This window comes from Phasianus colchicus, chromosome 1 (assembly GCF_987193195.1).
Source record: "Phasianus colchicus chromosome 1, bPhaCol1.hap1.1, whole genome shotgun sequence".
NCBI classification, from domain to species: domain Eukaryota; kingdom Metazoa; phylum Chordata; class Aves; order Galliformes; family Phasianidae; genus Phasianus; species Phasianus colchicus.
The window spans coordinates 54,003,259-54,020,427 of record NC_143436.1 but is presented as its reverse complement, the minus strand read 5'-3'; the positions used below and the strand labels follow the sequence as shown (position 1 = coordinate 54,020,427).

Sequence of the window (17,169 nt, the reverse complement as noted above, 5' to 3'; positions counted from 1 at the left end):
TCTTCCCTCGAAGGACAATGCAAGGTGTGTTATGTATCCCAGCACTGGGTGGGTTATCTGAGTATGCACAGCACGTGTGAAAAATCTGTTCCTCATATTTCCTTTCTAGCAACTGTTCAAGCTTAAGCACATGATCCATTCTCGTTCAGTGTTTTGGCTAGAGTTTATTAAGTGGTGGTAGTGGGGAGATCACAATGAAAGGAATACTCCTCATTTGACATACGCTGTTGACTGGGGAAACAAGGAAGAGATCTGCAGTTTTTTCCTTACCCCATTTTAACATCCACAAAAATTTCCCTCTCCCTTTTCTTCATTTGTGTCCCGTGAGGGCATCACCAGTTGAGTAGACTCCATTGTTAATCCTACAGTCCTCAGTCCTCAGTGAGTCTATCAATTCCTCCTCTGAATCTTCCTCTTCCTCCTCTGGGGCTGACAGACTGGATGTGGGGCCTTTACATATTTTTAAGTGGCGAGTGAGGTGATATTTGGTTAGATAAGCCTTGGTGCATTTTTCACAGACATAGTCCCTCTTTCCTTCATGTGAGTTGAGATGCTTCTTCAGATGATTTGTCCTCAGAAACAGCTTGTCACACTTGGGGCACTTGATCTGCCGTTCTCTGCAAGAGAAAAAAGTTAGTTTGCTTCTGCAGCAAGGCAGCTGATGTGTTAAATTGTAGGCGGGGGATGACAGTGCAAGTGGCAGTCTTGTTCCTAAATCTTGGTTCCAATGCATCTGAAGCAGAAATAACAGCATTACCACAACACTGACATGTAAATGCTGTTTTCTCTCAAAAAGCAGCATGTTCACACAGCCCTTTTCTGCTTCCCCCATGCCCCTGGCAAAAGTAAAACTTTTTGGATCAACTCTTAGCCTGCAACCAACCATTTATCTTTCCTGATGATAAATCAGAGAAAAGAAAAAGAATTCTGCAAGTTTTTTTTGTTTGCCTTTTAAGTGAGACCAAACTCTGGTTAAGCTCCATGTTTTGGCAGGACAAAGGTGTTGCCATGGTGGAAGGGTGAGCCCCCCCTTCTTTCCACCCTGCACAAACAGGAAGGGAAGGAAAGAAAAAAAGAACAAAGCTGCTGAGTGTTAACAAACCTCAGCTGTAAATACTAAGCTGAGGCTTACCAGACTGCAACAGTCAAATTGCACATGACTATGCAAAATGCCTCCCACCAGTAATGTTCTTAGCTCTGGTGTAAGAACAAGAAAAGCAAATCTCTTCGTCTCTCTCATGCTTGCTGCACTGTGCTGTCTCCTAGGCAGCAGGAAAGCAACAACAGTCTGATTCCAAGTGCATACAAGAACCAGATGCTGAAAAATGAAACAAGCAGAGGGATTAGATTTAGGCAAGCAGCCTTTAAGGGAGGGACTTAAATAATTCCAAACAGGATGGAGAAAATGCGCAAAGCAAAGGGAAAGATCCGGCCTGGCAGGGCTGAAGGACTGGTGAGACCTCCAGAGAAATGGAGGAGGGCTTGGGGGTGGCATCTCCCTGCACAGAAGAGACAAGTGCATGAATGAGAGTAAATCACAGAATCACAGAATTGCCAGGGTTGGAAGGGACCTCAAGGATCATGAATCTCCAACCCCCCTGCCACGTGCAGGGCCACCAACCATTCCACCGAATGCTAGACCAGACTGCCCAGGGCCCCATCCAATCTGGCTTTGAACACCTCCAGGGACGGGGCATCCACAACCTCCCTTGGCAGCCTGTTCCAGTAAAGGGGTGTAATGGTGAGTGGAGAGAAACAGCTGGGAAGAGATGCATCCCCCAGGTGCAAACTGAGTAAGAGAATTAACTAAAACGTAAGAATGACAGTATTAAGGGCTCATGTTGTGACTTGGAAACAGTTCTCAGCAGAGAACTAAACGTAAATCAGCTGTAGTGATGAGCACTCCAGAATGCTATTTCACAAGACAGGATGCATGCCTGGAATTTCCTCTGTCATTAAAAAATTGCAAACAAACACCAGAATAGTCCAACAGCAGCAGGCCAGTAACAAGGCATTTGTCCACACTTATTTCTCCCTTGTTTTAGAAGGTGAACCTGTGCTCCCTGGGCCAAAATATTTGCACATTAAATTCTCAGGCCATTAGGCTTCATTACTGACTGCGGCCCAGCACATCCCCAGAGCTCACTTACTGTGTGTGGGTAAGTACGTGCTGCTTGAGGTCCTGCCTCCGCATGAACAGTTTTTCACAGTAATCACACTTCAGATTCTTCTCCCCGGTGTGGATGACCATGTGTGACTCCAAGTGAGCCTTCTGGGTGAACGATTTGTCACAGAGGGTACACCGATAATTCTTCTGACCTACAATTACACACATATCCATAGTCAGCGTAGCAAGAGGAACAGTAAGCAAACAATCCTGACCACTCCTGAAGAGTAAAAGTTTTACCCTGAAGAAAGGCAGATGCTTTATGAACAGGGCTTGTTTTCCCTTCTGCAGTTCTTTCAGATGGTGCATCAAGACCTCACCAGTTACAACCTCTATTTAGCTATCGGCACCTGACTTCACTTCAACATTCCCAAAGCATTTCACTTCCCACCCCAAGTCAAAAAAATGCACTTCATGCTACTGTTTCTAAGCACTGAACCCTTCATGTGGTGTGGGGCACAGCACATCTTGTTCTGGCAATGCTTGAACCCATTCAGTCCTTCCTGCAGGACTCTCTTTCCACTGCTTGTCTACACCAACCCCACCTCCCTGGATCAGGCATTAAAGCCTAAACCAATATACTAGGAAATTTTCCAGCAAAGAAGATGAGGGTTATCCAAGGTAAATTCTTGAGTAAAAATAAGAGTATCTCCTTTTTAATAGTGACCACCTAGCTACTGCACATCAGTACATTCCCTTCTCCACTAATTCTCACTGCCTGGAGAAAAGAAGGCTGCGGGGTGACCTCACTGCAGCCTTTCAGTACTTAAAGGCTACAACCTACAAACAGGAGGGGAATCAACTCTTTGAAAGTGTAGGTAACAGCAGGACAAGGGGAAATGGTTTGAAGTTGAGGGAGGGAAGATTCAGGTTGGATGTCAGGGGGAAGTTCTTTACAGAGAGACTGGTGAGGTGCTGGAACAGGCTGCCCAGAGAAGTTGTGGATGCCCTGTCCCTGGAGGTGTTCAAGGCCAGGTTGGATGGGGCCCTGGGCAGCCTGGTCTAGTATTAAATGTGGAGGTTGGTGGCCCTGCCTGTGGTGGGGGGTTGGAGATTCATGATCCTTGAGGTCCCTTCCAACCATGATACCTTACTCAAGCCCAAACACATGCATAGGATGCCCCTCATTCTCTGTCTGAAATAAAAAAAGAGAAAGCTAGCTCTCATATAACACCCATGTACAAAGCTCACTAAGTTTCTCCCTATCCCAGTGAGCTTTCTGTGGTCACACACACAATACTTACACTCCATCTGTTCAGCACCAAGCCCATGGCTTCCTATGCTTGATTCAAGCGCACTGAACTCAAGAGTTTTACTCCCCCCTCCAGCTTTGTGATTTGCACTCCTTGATTTCCAACTGATATTTCAACCGTACTGAAAAAACAGGCAAAAATATCCACACTACCTCTTGCTGGACTGTACTTATCTACATCCTCTCCCCTCTCTTCCCCCTAAGTTAAATACACTTTCTTACCCCTTGTCATCTTCCTACAGAGCTGAAAAATTTCCCTTTTCATTTTTCTCTTTTTTCATTCACTAATCTTCTGGCAATTCTTCCTTTATATCCAAAGGCCCTAGTGATATCCAAATGCACACAGAGGCCATCAGCATGTTCAGATTTGGTGAGTTTTGATGAGTGAAACAGCTGAGTCTTACCCACTTCAGTCTGACCCCATAGTCACCAATTTCAGTCTTGTGTCATTTGCTTCAGATGAGAAATGACTAAGAATGAGGAAAACCATCTCAGCCCCACATTTAAGTGTGCAACTGTCCACATTACAAGCTTTTAAACCCAGCTGGCTTTTTCCTCATAAGCAGAAGAGAACACTTGTTCCCTCACAGCAGCTTTGCTGTTGGCAGCTACGATAGAACAAGGGGTTTCTGTCTTGCACATGAAGCCTCACAGTTCTTCCCAACTGTTAATGTACTGCAGCTCATCAAATGCTCTTTTAAGCACGGCACCATCAGGCAGAACATAGGGCTAAATAACGTCCTACAAGCACTGAATCCATCTCAGTCCTATCCCACACCTTTCAGCACTCTTCAGTGATGCCGGGCCATTAGCTGGGCTCAGCACAGACCAGAGATAATTCCTACCCACACTCAGGATGCTGCTAATCGTTTCTGCTAAACAGAAACAATGCAAGAGCTCAGCTTTATGGACACAAGCCACACTCTGCGAGCTGGCCCAGGGATCAGAGAACAGGTCCTGCCTCAGTGTTTCCCCTTCAGAGGATACCCATGAAGTCCCCAGCCCTCACCTGTGTGTATCTTGAGGTGCGTGCGTAAGTTGCTAGGATCACTGAAAGCTTTGCTACAGAAATCGCACTTGTGCGGCTTCATGCCCATGTGCCCCATGAAGTGGACGTGGAGCTTGGAAGGGGAGATAAAAGCCTGGGGGCACATGGAGCACTTCCACTTCCTTTCCTTGCCGTGGCCTGGACCGTGGCTGCTGCTGTGGCCCTGACTGGGGAGGTGGCTGTGAATATGGCTGCTTAAATGGGCCTTGAAGTCCGCATAGGAAGCACATTCCTTTCCACAGTGGCAGATGTGCACATCCGGATGTTCAGGGACACCTTTGGGCACAAAAACATTGCTTTCAGTGAGGCACAGCCAGGGCTAATTGGACAACAAACATGATCCACATTAACACTTTAGGGTAGTAGAACCAGCTGAAGAGGTTTTCACTCCAGCTCCCTTCAGCTCCAATGTTTGCTTTCCAGCTTTTTCTATATAGCCATTTCCACTGCTTTAGGGGGAAAGCTTTGGATGGGTTGGAGCACCCTAACCAAAGGTGGGGGAGAATGGGAACACCTTTCAGTGAACAAGCCACTCTTAATATTAGATAAATAAACAGAAGAAAATCAGCCCTTTTTCTACAAAGCTTCAATCTTGTGCTCCTGATCAGTGGAATTAGATAATTAAATATTTCTTTTAAGCAATGGTACTCCCTTTGTAATGAAATAGAAACTATAATGCGCACTGCTGACAAGGAACATTAAGCACTCGCTAAGTCACAGTACCCAGAGGTGGCACTAAAAGGAATTCATGCTGGGTAGTCCCTGCAAAACCAATGAAGGTGAGTGCTTACTTACCAAGCTGTCGTGCGTAGTCCCGACTGTAATAAAAGAAAAGCTCGTGCTCAGGAGGGATGTCCCGAGAGGTGCAAAAGTAAATTTTTCCATCGTGAGGATAAGCCACCAGATTCTGCTCTTCCCGGTTCCTACAGCAATATGGAGAGTTATGAAAAAAAAGTGTTCCAGGGATACTCAGAAAAAAAAATAAAAAGAAAATTCCTATAAATAAGTAATGAGGGAACCTGAGTGCTTGCCAGCACATTAAAAAAAAAAAAAAATCTGTCACTTCAGTCATTCGTAGATTAGATGTTAGGAGGAAACTATTTATTCAGAGAGTGGTAAAGAACTGGAACAGGTTGCTTAAAGAAGGGAGCCATTCCTAAGGAGGAGTTCCAGGCCAGGCTGGATGGAGCCCTGGGCAGCCTGAGCTGGTGGGTAGCAACTCTGCCCATGGTAGGGGGTTAGAATTGGGTAGAATAAGGGCATTAAGGTCCCTTCCAACCCAAGTCATTCTATGATTCCATGAAAATAAACAAATAAATCAACACTGCCTTCACAAATATATGCAAAATGAATGAGACAAAGGGAAGACTAATACAAACTACTACACAGCAAACAATATAAAAAAAGAATCTGGTAAAGCATTAGAACCAGGTTTTATTACAGCATGTGTATTGGCTTCCCCAGAACACTCTCCACTGGGTACTTTGTTTCACTGCTCTTCACCCAGTCCAAGATGCCTGGATGCTTCCTGCGGGTCCCCTGATGCTGAATTCATGACCTAACTGAGTAGTCAGCACAACAGGCTGAGTTATCTCCAGCACAGCCTCCTATAAACCCAGATTCCAAGACACTTAGCACAGTATAGATGGCTCTCACCTGGCTTTGCGTACAAACATCATCCAGTTACATTCAGTTTCATCAGTTGTAATGATGCAGAACTCTAGGACACCATTGTGATAGATCTAACAGAAAAAAACAAACAAAGGCAATCTTAGGATAAAACACAGCAAACAATACAGTGAAAGAGCTTCTTTCTCTAAGAGAGGATATGTTTACCTAGAGCAGCATGCCAGGAGGTCTCTATTGCCGCTGTCAAGGCCACAGCCCTGTTTTTATTCCTTATTTCCCCTTCACACAGAAATCTTGGCATGTCTGCTATCCAGGAGACTAGAAAAATTATTTATCAGCATCCTTCCCACTCATCACCTTCAGCTCCCAGCAGAAATGCATCTGGTTATTTTTCTTACAAGCCAAATCTTGTAAATAATGCTGTCTGGGCAAACAATACCTGCTTTATTTATAAAGATCAATTTTATTTTCTCAGTATGAAATGATGTGGCAAAGAAACCTTTGAAGCAGCTTTCTGACAACAGATGATTTATCGCCAGTGGGAACTTTCAATAAACAACAATACAAAACAAACAAGTGCTGCCTAGGAATATACAATCTCTGCTGGCACTTCACATAAATATGGGAAACCACAAAGGCATTAAAAGAAGCTCCGTTGTCAGGATTGATTACCAGAATACTACATGACACAGAGCTGTGATATGCTGATACTAAGTGTTAAGCAATCAAACTGCATTAGTTTCAGGTTTTGGCAAGGATGCTAATGCACAAGCTGCTGTGTCATGTGGTGTCTTTCATCAGAGAAAGGCACGCAGCAGTCTGCAAGCTGGGCACCCACTGACCTTCCAGATGTGACTAGCTGCTTTGTCTGTCCAGTCAGCCACCTCCAGAGAATGGCTCTGCTGCCCGATCAGAGGTCCAAAACAAGTTCTTACAGGAATGGTTTCTCGTGTCCACACACCTATCAGTAGAAGACCAACATCTGCAGAAATCAATGATTTAAACAACTAAGAACGCTTAACAAAAAGGTGGGAGATTTAGGAGATAATGCTCTGAGGGTGATATCTAGGCATAAGATCAAAGCTTCTATTTCACATGTAGAGCACACCTAATGCAGAGACAAGAACCACCACCACCACATGACACTATTGGGAGCCGCTTTGTTATAATTGCAAATCTTTATGTGTTTGCCAAAAGCAAGTCATTTATTTTTTAGTAAGCTACAAAACTAAGATCCTAGCCACTTGTACCAATTAAAGTTTTCATGGCACTTTCTGCAGAAGCAGAAAATACTAGTTTCAGTAACTACATTTTGCCTACCTAATCCCCAGGAATTTCCAGAATTGTTGCTGGGCATTGTTAAGCAGCTTCTGCATTTCTCCCCAGAGGCAGCTGTATTTCTGTCATGGGCAGAGGGATTCCTGCATGTATATTATTTATTATTAAACATTTATATCGAGAGAGATCTACATGAATACACTGAACAGCTTTCAGGAAACTAGTGGAGCTTAAAAAGAAAAACAACACAATAGATGTAATCTACTCTCAACAAGCAGCAACACTAAGTAAGCCAATAATCACACTCTTCTCTAGCCTTCAGATCCTTAGAGTATTACATTCTATTCTTCGATTTCCAGGAGACAATGGTGTGTAATACTGTTACAAGGTCCACATCCAGTGACAAGGTCAGTCTATGTGCCAAATGTAGATGAAGGGGAAAAAAAAAAAAGAGGCACTTTTGATCAATTCTCCAATGAGAGCATCCAGAAGACCCACAGGTAGCAAATAAAGCTGATGAACAAGCAGGCAGAAATATTTTCTATTATTTCTACTTGTTATCTTCCCCCAAACTGCAATTGCTGCTTTTTTTTTTTTTTTTTTTTTTTTTTTTTTTTTTTTTTTTTAATCAATGCTGTGCCCAGGAGATTTAGCACATGATAAAAATAAACATCATACCTTGCTGGCACTTGACCTTATCAAATGTTACAGTAATGCTGTGTGGCAGCACCCCTACAGTCTAGCTGAAGTCTAAAAAGTAACCGGGCACAAGTAGTTCTTGTACATTCAAAAACAACAGAAGCCAGAATGATTATAGAAGAGGGAACCACTTCTCTCTTGCGGTGTTTTTTTTCCCCACATTCAAATCCCCACAGTTCTGCATTTCAGGCAGTGAGCATATTTTAAACTACTGCACAGAAGTACACAGTAATCTGATTCTTACCCACTTCAGCTCCCATGAGAGACTGCCGTAGGACAAGCTGCTTAGGGAGAGAAAGCCTGGCTCGGCTCTCTATTGGGGTGTCTGGGACAAAGGTGACAGGTCCATGGTCAGGGCAGTCGGATGGATACGCCTTGTCACACAGTGTGCACCCTGCAGAGAGAGGAAAGGACAACAGGCATTAAAAAGATGCAACAGTCCCTGAACAGCAACCAGCTCCCTGTCAATATGTTATAGATCAGCTTCTGCCAAAGGCTGCTTCTATTTTGTTTAACTCAACAGCTTTGGGAGCTCTTGCTCAGAATACCGTGTGCAATTTTATTACGGTCAGGTGGGCACCAACATACATATCACTCTTCCAATCAAATTCAGATCAAACATGCAGATCCCCACCTGCCTTCCTCTTCACCAAACTACAGCAAAACTGAGGGTGTTTTTCCCCAGAGCTGGCAATAAGGCTTATGGGAGAAGAGCTGCATTTGCTCTGTTCACAAGTGACATAACCTTTAATGGAAGGCAGGAAAAGCCAAGCCACAAGCTTTCTAAATGAGCATGGCTTTTGAATTTACCAGGAGCACAAGAATTTTATGGCACGCAGAACCTCAAGGATATTCATGTAGAGGGACAGTAAGGTTTTCTTCCTCATGTTTTTTTGTACTGAACCCACAAACCCCCTTACTGCTGCTTAAATTCAGACAGTGCACTGTTTCTTTTGAAGGATCCACTGCAATACACTCACAGAGTACACCTTTACAAGATGCTACTGAATGGAACAAATTAAGTGTTCAAGAAGAGTCAGCATCACCTCCTTTCCAATCCACCACTTGGCACACACAATGCCAAAAAGCAAAGCGGCTGAAAGTCCTCAGTCCAGTAACTTCAGGCAAAAATACATCATAAAAATGCTCTCACCTCAAAAAAGGATGTCATTTTAATTCTGCACAAATGGAGCAACCTCAGTAAATACACCCTTGATAAATTGTTTATCTTCTAAATAAAGGTGCTCAACTGATAAAGCCAGACCTCCACAAAGACCTTCTTCAGCTCCTTGACAGTCCAAGTGCAGTTTAAAATACCTTATCACAGAAGTAGTCTTCAGTATGCATAAACAGGTCCATTATTAAGTCTTTAGAAGAGGTTTTTGGAGAGAGATGTTAGCATACCAGAATCTGATTCTGTACAAAGTACAGTTTGAGCAACTATACAGTTACAGCTAGTAAGGCACTCAGGGTATCATCAAGTAGAGCTTATATAGAATTACTTCATGTATGCAGATGACACGTAAGAGTACAGCAGCTACACCCAACCCAAGTAACAAGAAATACTATTTCTAATACTAGTTTTTAAGCCTTGCCTACCATGCACCACTGATTTTAAAGAAGTCCTTCATTTCACAATCACTTAGGACTGTAGCAAATGCACACCTTTTTCTTCCAGCTTGGGAACAGTGTAAAAAGTTTTCTGAAAAACTTTTTTTTCTGCCTTCTCAGTGATGAAAAACTAAGAGGTTCTGATACAACTCTTCTTCCTTACTGTCACTTGCCTGGGCACAAAGCCATGTTTTATTTAGGAAAAGCTACAAAAGAACAACAAGATACAACGCAAACCTTCCCAAGCCAAAGATTATATTTCAAATCACATGAAATCATATGGCATGCAGTAGCCATTGTAACATCCTATCAATGAGGAACACCAGCTGGGAAACAGCTTAGGTCTCATGAGTGATAACAAGATTGTCAGCAGTGTAAATAAGTGACTTCATCACAAGCACGTTATGTATGATAGTATTTTGATCACTTCAACAGGCAACAGACGTTAGCAGGAAATCCTGAGTGCATCCATAGCAGAACTTCTCATCTAGGAGTTGCAGCTTTATCACAGTCCAGACATCTGATTTTAAGTCAGAGCTTATTACAAAGAACAAAAATTTTAATTCAAGTACCTGACTAGACTCGGGAGACAACGCATTAAACTGCACGTCTCCCATTGCTGATCAGACACTATTTCTTTCAATTCCTTAAAAATTTTCCACAAGCAAACCTTACCAAAAGACAAGCAGCTGCAAGTCCAGTTCATGTGTAAAACTGGTGGTCAGCAATGCTACCACAGCTGACAGAACCAAATATAAATGCCACTGGCCTTATACTTCAGGGACAGGAAGCCAGATATGTTGCGGATAGAAGTTCAAATCTCCATCCCCTCAAACACAACTCCTTTAACTATGAAAGGATTAAGAGAGTGCAATGTCTGCTGCTTCTCTTCTCCTAAAAGATCAACTAACCTGTGTACTGAAGTCCTTTGATGAGAATAATTAGAAATATTAAAAACTTCCCTCCCTCTTCCTGCTCTTTTTTTCCAATAAATCCTGTTGAGAACATTTCCACAGTGACTGTTCAAAGCTTAATAACAATTTTACGAAATGACAACATCAAACTCAACAGCTATACCACTTGGTGAAATGCACAGCTCATATTGTTGTTTTTCTTCTTTAAGCAGAGAAAAATGAGTAATTTGTTATGTCACTTTGAGAAACAAGAGTATCATTTGCAAAGGACAGCATCAGCGTACCCACAAAAGGCATGATCGTAAAGAGCTAAACTTCCAACCTCGAGGGAGCAGAGGAACATGATACAAAGAGAACAATGCTATAACACTCTACTGTGCCTACTGTTCGGCCTATCAATATTCCAGTTTGTGAGGACTTGTTAAATGCTACGTTTCTTCCATCAGAAATTCGTAAGACAGACAACAAGAGTTACGTTATCCTTCCCGACAACAGCTACAAAACAACTCCTGCCCAAAGAAAGCAGCAAATACACACTCACATATGGTAAACAAGGTTGCCATGTTCTCCTTGTTTGAATTGGAGTCTTCCATTTGCAGAGAGGATGGTACGAAGGCAAGATTGTCTGCAGACACATCCACATGACCCGGCCCCATGGCTACTTCCTGATTTATGGAAGACACCGCCACTGGCTCGAGGCTGAGGCCCACTTCGTGCAAGGCTACCGAGTCCAGGGAAGCGAGGTTGTGTGAGGTAGAGAGTGCCACGCTCACAGAGTTGGTGCTCATGGCCACGGTATGAATGGAGTCATTTAGTGTGCTGTCCGACATCCCCGCCACCCGCCCAGCAATGTGGTCAGGCTCCATGACGACAGGGACAGGGAGTTCCAAAGTGCTACTGTGAATGGGGATGACACCGCCGTGCCCCACTGCGTCTGGTGTCAAGTTACTTCCCACCGTGTCTACGGCCAAAGGTTCATGGCTCCGGGAGCCATTTGGGATCTGCGAATGATCCCTGGCTACGTCGTCCATTGTAAGCTCCTCTGTCATCCCATCTGTGGAGATGGGGCTGGTTACCCTCGAAACGCTCTCCATAGCGATTGTACTATCCAGAGCTACCTCGTGGCTGTCGCTAGGATGCATGTTTTGAGCACCATGCGCATTGACTGTGCGGGAGTCCATGGGCACAATCCCTGGTTCCAGCCCCACAGTTCCACTGGGCTGGTAGGGGTCCAGGGCTGAGGGATTGCTGGGCACTGACAATGCTGGATTGCTATCAACATTTATAGTGTTGGGATGGATGTACTGAGGCGGAGGTCTGTCAGCCAAGTAAGATAAGATACCTGGTAGAAAGAGAAGGGAGAAGAGGTGAGACATCATCAGTTCTCAAATCTTAAGCAAAAATACCCCATCACTGCAGTGTAGTATATTAAAACCTAAATCCCTAACAGTGTGTTCTGGCTCAGCTCCTGCAAATACGAGGAGACACACTCTTTATATTATGCCCAGTTAAAAACCTGCCTCACAAACATATGCCAGCCTGACACTTGCCTGAGTATCTTTTGACAACAGAAAAAGACAGAGCTTCCATCCAACAAAGTAAGCCTCTGGTTATCTGTTAAACTCTAGTCATTTGTCTCCTAGCTATTTGTCAAAGAGCCATGTTTCTGGCAGCATTTAGTCTAGACTCCTCAGTACATTGATCGAATCAGAAAAGGCTCTTTGCATTTTAGGCATAATTTTTCATTCTTAAGAACCAGCCCAGAAGCAACGAAGGACTTCTAGTGGTATCTAATATTTGATTAAACCCTGGTTCATCTTTGCTAGAAGTAGAAACAGTTCCCAAAGACACATCCTTTACAGCTCAAGTATTTAAACTGTAACAATAACTACTTCCTTCCTCTATCACTGAATTACACCTCCCTCCATCTCAGAGCTCATCAACTGCATTTCTGAAGAACTAATGTCTCTCAAAGGTATCTTGCATCACCCTTTCTTTTTCCTCAGAAAGAAAGTATGCTGTTTCTTCTTATAAACAATAGACTGGTTAAATATAAATTAGAAGCCCTAACATCTTTTCTGGTAGGCCTGGAAAGCTCCTAAACATCAAATAACCTCCAGACTTAAGATACGAAGAAACACTAAAGAAGTTACTATATTTACATATTATCAACTTCTTCAGTTAGTCAAAGCTGAAAAATCTTCAGAGGAAATTCATTGGCACAATCAAGTAAACAGTCCTCCAGTGTAGACAGAGAAAGATCTTGCAGATTCTGCAAGATCAGAGGTAGCATGCTTCTTTTTGGCCTTGACCCCTATGAGCCATTTGTTCTGTAAAAATTTTCCATTCCAACAGTCCGGTATTGAAAGCATGAAATTATGGTTACTCTTTCTGCAACACAACCCCCCAGAAATGGCTAAGTTAAGAAATTAATAGTAAATGAACAGTTAATTTGATCAGCTGCAGCAAAATTTCTACAGATGACGCTGCCCTGTTGCCCAAACAAGGAGGATTCTTGAAGGCAGTAAGATGGCTGACAGAAGAGCTCTATAAAACATCAGACTAAACATCAAGTAGGCTAGGGGGAAAAAAAAAAAAAAAGCTAAAGAAAAAAAACAAACAGAAACAAAAAAAATCAGAACACATTTCCGCATGAATTATACCAGCTCAGAAGGATGACAAATACCTCTGGCCCTCAGATGCACTGCCTTCTCCTCTACTCTTTGCCCACAAAATGGCAGGCATGTAAATGCAGTAGGTAAGGTTACTGCTAAGCAGCTGACAAATCCAGACATGAGTTGTCTGGTAGCCCGACGAGATCTGGGCTGCTGTATTTCTTTTCTTCCTCCAGGCTGAACCAACAACACCCACAGGGTGACCTTGAGGTTTATCTAACCCCTTCCACCCTGTCAATCTTAGATACAAAACAAAACAAGGTCTACATTTTACAGCTCAGATTTCCGTGTCTTGATATAGTAACATATAAAATTCTACATTTTTACTCTAATATGTATGCTAATAGGGATTCATATGATAAATATCAATATGTTTGGCAACCAACCCTGAACAAAAATGGAGAAACCTACACCATGGACTAAAGGGGGGGTGGGGGGGGGAAACAGACCATACTCATTAGCTCCTTTTGAGCACTGAAGTGCTATAACCATTTTACACACATCTACTTAAGACTACAGAACAACAGCAACCACAAGAAGACAGCTGCAGTTTCCAAACTCTGCCAAGATATGTGACATCAAAACGAGGCATTCCTTGCATTCTGTTGATCTTAAAGCAGGAGAAGTAAGAGGTTCAGTTTAGAATTACGGAATGGCCTGGGTTGAAAAGGACTTCAATGATCATCTAGTTTCAACTCCATTGCTGTGTGCAGGGTCGCCAACCACCAGACCAGGCTGCCCAGAGCCACATCCAGCTTGGCCTTGAATGCCTCCAGGGTGGGCCGTCCCTTGGGCATCCTGTTCCAGTGTGTCACCACCCTCTGTGTGAAAAGCCTCCTCCTAATATCTATACCTAATATCATCTATAGATAAATTTAAAATAGCTTATCTCCTACAATTCTCTTCATATACATACATATATATATATATATATATATATATATATATATACACATACAACAACAGAGATCTGAAAGTGAAGATCTGTAAATGACACGTCAGACCACATGAAAACTTAAGTTCTGCAAAATGTTTCAGCTGCTTCAGAACAGAAACCAAGGGGCTCTTAAAAAATTTCTCTTTGCTTCCATCCATCAGCAGCAGACCACTCACCAGGTAGAATGTGTCTGAAGTAGCTGCTCTCCAGGTGAGGGTATGGCGGTGGAGGTAGGGTGTAGTTTCTCTCTGGTATACCACACATCACTCCTCGATCCCCAATACCCATTGGGAGCATCAGAGACAGAGCAGAGGGCAAGGAACTCAAGGAGGGGCCCAAGTTTGGAATTGCAACCGGCAAACCTGTGAAAGAAAATGCCCATTTAAATTCAATGAAACTACAGGAGCTTATGGACAAACAAGCTAACAAAGAGGTTACTAATTCCTCAGCTCACTGTGGAAGTAAAACATGGTGCTGTCAGCATAAGGCGACAGGCTTCAAAGAAAGGATCACAGTTATCACAGCACTGAGAGACATGTCTGCATGTGGCTAGATCTCCCTTTGAACACACTAGGTAGGATCTGAATCTACTTTGCAATTGTAATGGACTTGTGTCTATGCAGTCCCCTGAATGAACACCTAGGAAAATAAGTTTTTTTATGGATGAAAGATTATTTTCACCTGAGTAAAGATGGACTGAAACGGAGGCAGATTTGCAGTGACAGGTCATATTTCAAAGGACTCTGCAGCCACACACCCATCCACAATATAAAAAACCCCACTAGAACTGAATGAGACCACCACTAAGGCATAAGTATAGTAAGTAACACATCCCTTTTGTCTTCCCACATAAGCAACTGGCTTATGGTCTATCTTTCCACAGTTCTGTTACCTGCAAAAGACATGACTTGCTATTCAAGGCAAGCACTGCTTACCCAGTTATGAGCTTTCACAAGACAATAAAATGAAGAGCATCAGCTGCAATACCCTTAATGGGAGCTTCTCCCGTTACCTGGTGCCGGTATGGTGTTGTGAGTGGGTGATGCTGCCAATCCCAAGTGACTCCCTGAGACAGGCAGGGCATTGCTGACAGAGGACGAGGTCAGCTGGTCCATCCCTACAGGACTCAAGTTCATTTCATTCATTCTAGAGGACAGGGAATAGAGAGCAGAGGTCAAAAAAAAAAAAAAGAGAAACAGAAACAAGAGCATTCCTGAGTACTGACTGCAGCATGTGGAAGAAGGGCTGAACAAACACAAACTCAAAATCAGGTACTGACATGTAAAAAGTCTGTCTTAGAAAGCAAAGTATAAAATACGTCAGCCACTCACACTGTGATCACGCCATGGCCAAGATATATTACAGAATCACAGAATGGCCCGGGTTGGAAGGGACTTCAAGGATCATGAATCTCCAACCCCCCTGCCACATGCAGGGCCACCAACCTCCCCATTTAATACTAGACAGGCTGCCCAGGGCCACATCCAACCTGGCCTTGAACACCTCCAGGGACGGGGCATCTTTAACCTCTCTGGGCAGCCTGTTCCAGCATCTCACCACTCTCTCTGTAAAGAACTTAATATATTAGTCTCATTTGATAGCAATGACCGAGAGTAGAAAGCCAGATCAAAAAGACAAATCAGAGCACAGCGCTTTGCTTTCTATCCAGAATACAAGGTCTCATTTCCTCCAGCTGAAGCCAACATGAATAAAGTATTGTGATGGCAGGTCAATCTGCAAGCTGAACATCACAATTACTTGGACAACATCACCCAATTTGTATTTCATTACATCTGTACTTTACATTTGAAGATCAAAACCAGGTGAGGGGAGGGGGGGAGATGGTAACGGACACAAAATCCCCAATTCACCATCAATCCAAACCTCGCCCATGGTGACAAGAGCCACCTCTGCAGAATAGCCATTTTACAGAGCTTTAACAGCCTAGTTCTGAAATGGTACGTGCTCTCACGTTACTGAAAACTGGCACCGCGGGTGACACAACCTCTGGCCGAGCGGCTGCACCTCCCGAGACACTCAAACAGCCGCAGAGCTGCAGAAAGGGCAGGGGCCGCCCAACAACCCAAACCCTCAGGCTGGGGAGAAGCCAGCCGTCACGGGGCACACCTCGGGGCGCGATGCCGCACGAGCGGCCCGAACCGGTCCTCGAGTGATACCGACGGGACACCGTCGTCGCCTCCAGCCGCGGGCAGCTCCGCGAGCCTTCGCTCTGCCCATCGCGGCACCGCCGCCCGCTCACGGGCTCAGCGAACAGCGCGCCTGAGCACAGCTACGCGATGCTGATGGACCGCGGGCCTGGAAGCGGGGAAGAACAGCCGCAGTTCACGCAGGCCCCGGCTCTGACCCCGCACGCAGGGCTGCCAATGTTCGTCGCACTTCAGCCCGGCTCCAGCGCGGCACCGCGGCCCCGGCGGGGCAGCGCTGCACGGCTGGCATCCCGTTCCCCTCTCCCGGGCCAGGCCCGAGCCGCCCGCGCACCTCCCCAGGCCCCTAAGCCCCAGCGCCGCTCACCTGGGGTACATGGAGCCCGGCGGCGGGGCGGGGCCTCTCCCGGCGGCGGAGCGGCCGCAGCCGCATCAGGGCCCTCAGCCCCGACCCGCCGCCGCCGCCGCCCCTCGGGCAGCCGCCTGCCCCGGCCGCAACCGCCGCCGCCGCCGCCGCCGCCGCCTCATGGGCGGGGCCCCGAGCGGCGCGGGCCCGGCCGCGGGCGGGGGAACGCGGAGGAGGAGGAGGAGGAGGAGGAGGCGGTGATGGCGGCGGGAGGGGGCCGGGGGCCGCTTCCGCCGCCGGGCGCCACAGCCAGGAAGCGGCCCCGCCAAGGAGCAGGGACGGGGATCGGTGCGGCGCCGGACAGCGCTTGCATCGGTTACGAAGCAGGCCCGGAGCTGCCGTTCCTTGTTTGGTTGTGATTTGTGGCTAAATAACGTACTGCTCTGGC

At 45.1% G+C, this 17,169-nt stretch overlaps 1 protein-coding gene across 3 annotated transcripts; it reads right to left on the bottom strand.

Annotated features, from left to right (window-relative positions):
- Positions 1–144: 144 nt before the first annotated feature.
- Positions 145–16,832, bottom strand: PRDM4 (PR/SET domain 4). 3 transcript variants are annotated; one of them, XM_031600061.2, is made up of 11 exons: positions 16,743–16,832; positions 15,223–15,356; positions 14,387–14,572; positions 11,140–11,940; positions 8,318–8,467; positions 6,939–7,078; positions 6,124–6,209; positions 5,263–5,390; positions 4,429–4,743; positions 2,151–2,319; positions 145–617 (listed from the first exon to the last, which is right to left on the bottom strand). In XM_031600061.2, the coding sequence occupies exons 1-11, from the start codon at positions 16,751–16,753 to the stop codon at positions 311–313; spliced, it is 2,427 nt and encodes an 808-aa protein (XP_031455921.1). In that variant the 5' UTR covers positions 16,754–16,832; the 3' UTR covers positions 145–310. The 3 variants fall into 3 exon arrangements, with proteins under 3 accessions (XP_031455921.1, XP_031455923.1, XP_089999370.1); XM_031600063.2 differs by having other exon boundaries at positions 6,939–7,057; XM_090143244.1 differs by lacking the exon at positions 16,743–16,832 and adding an exon at positions 16,183–16,206.
- Between the last annotated feature and the right edge of the window lie 337 nt (positions 16,833–17,169).

Bases quoted from the DNA above. Each gene is read 5' to 3' on its own strand.
- PRDM4 (XM_031600061.2), bottom strand. The intron at 5,391-6,123 runs GTGAGAGCCATC...ATATTGCTGTAG, and splicing joins ATGTTTGTACGCAAAGCCAG to GAACCGGGAAGAGCAGAATC. The intron at 2,320-4,428 runs GTGAGGGCTGGG...GTGTAATTGTAG, and splicing joins GCACCTCAAGATACACACAG to GTCAGAAGAATTATCGGTGT.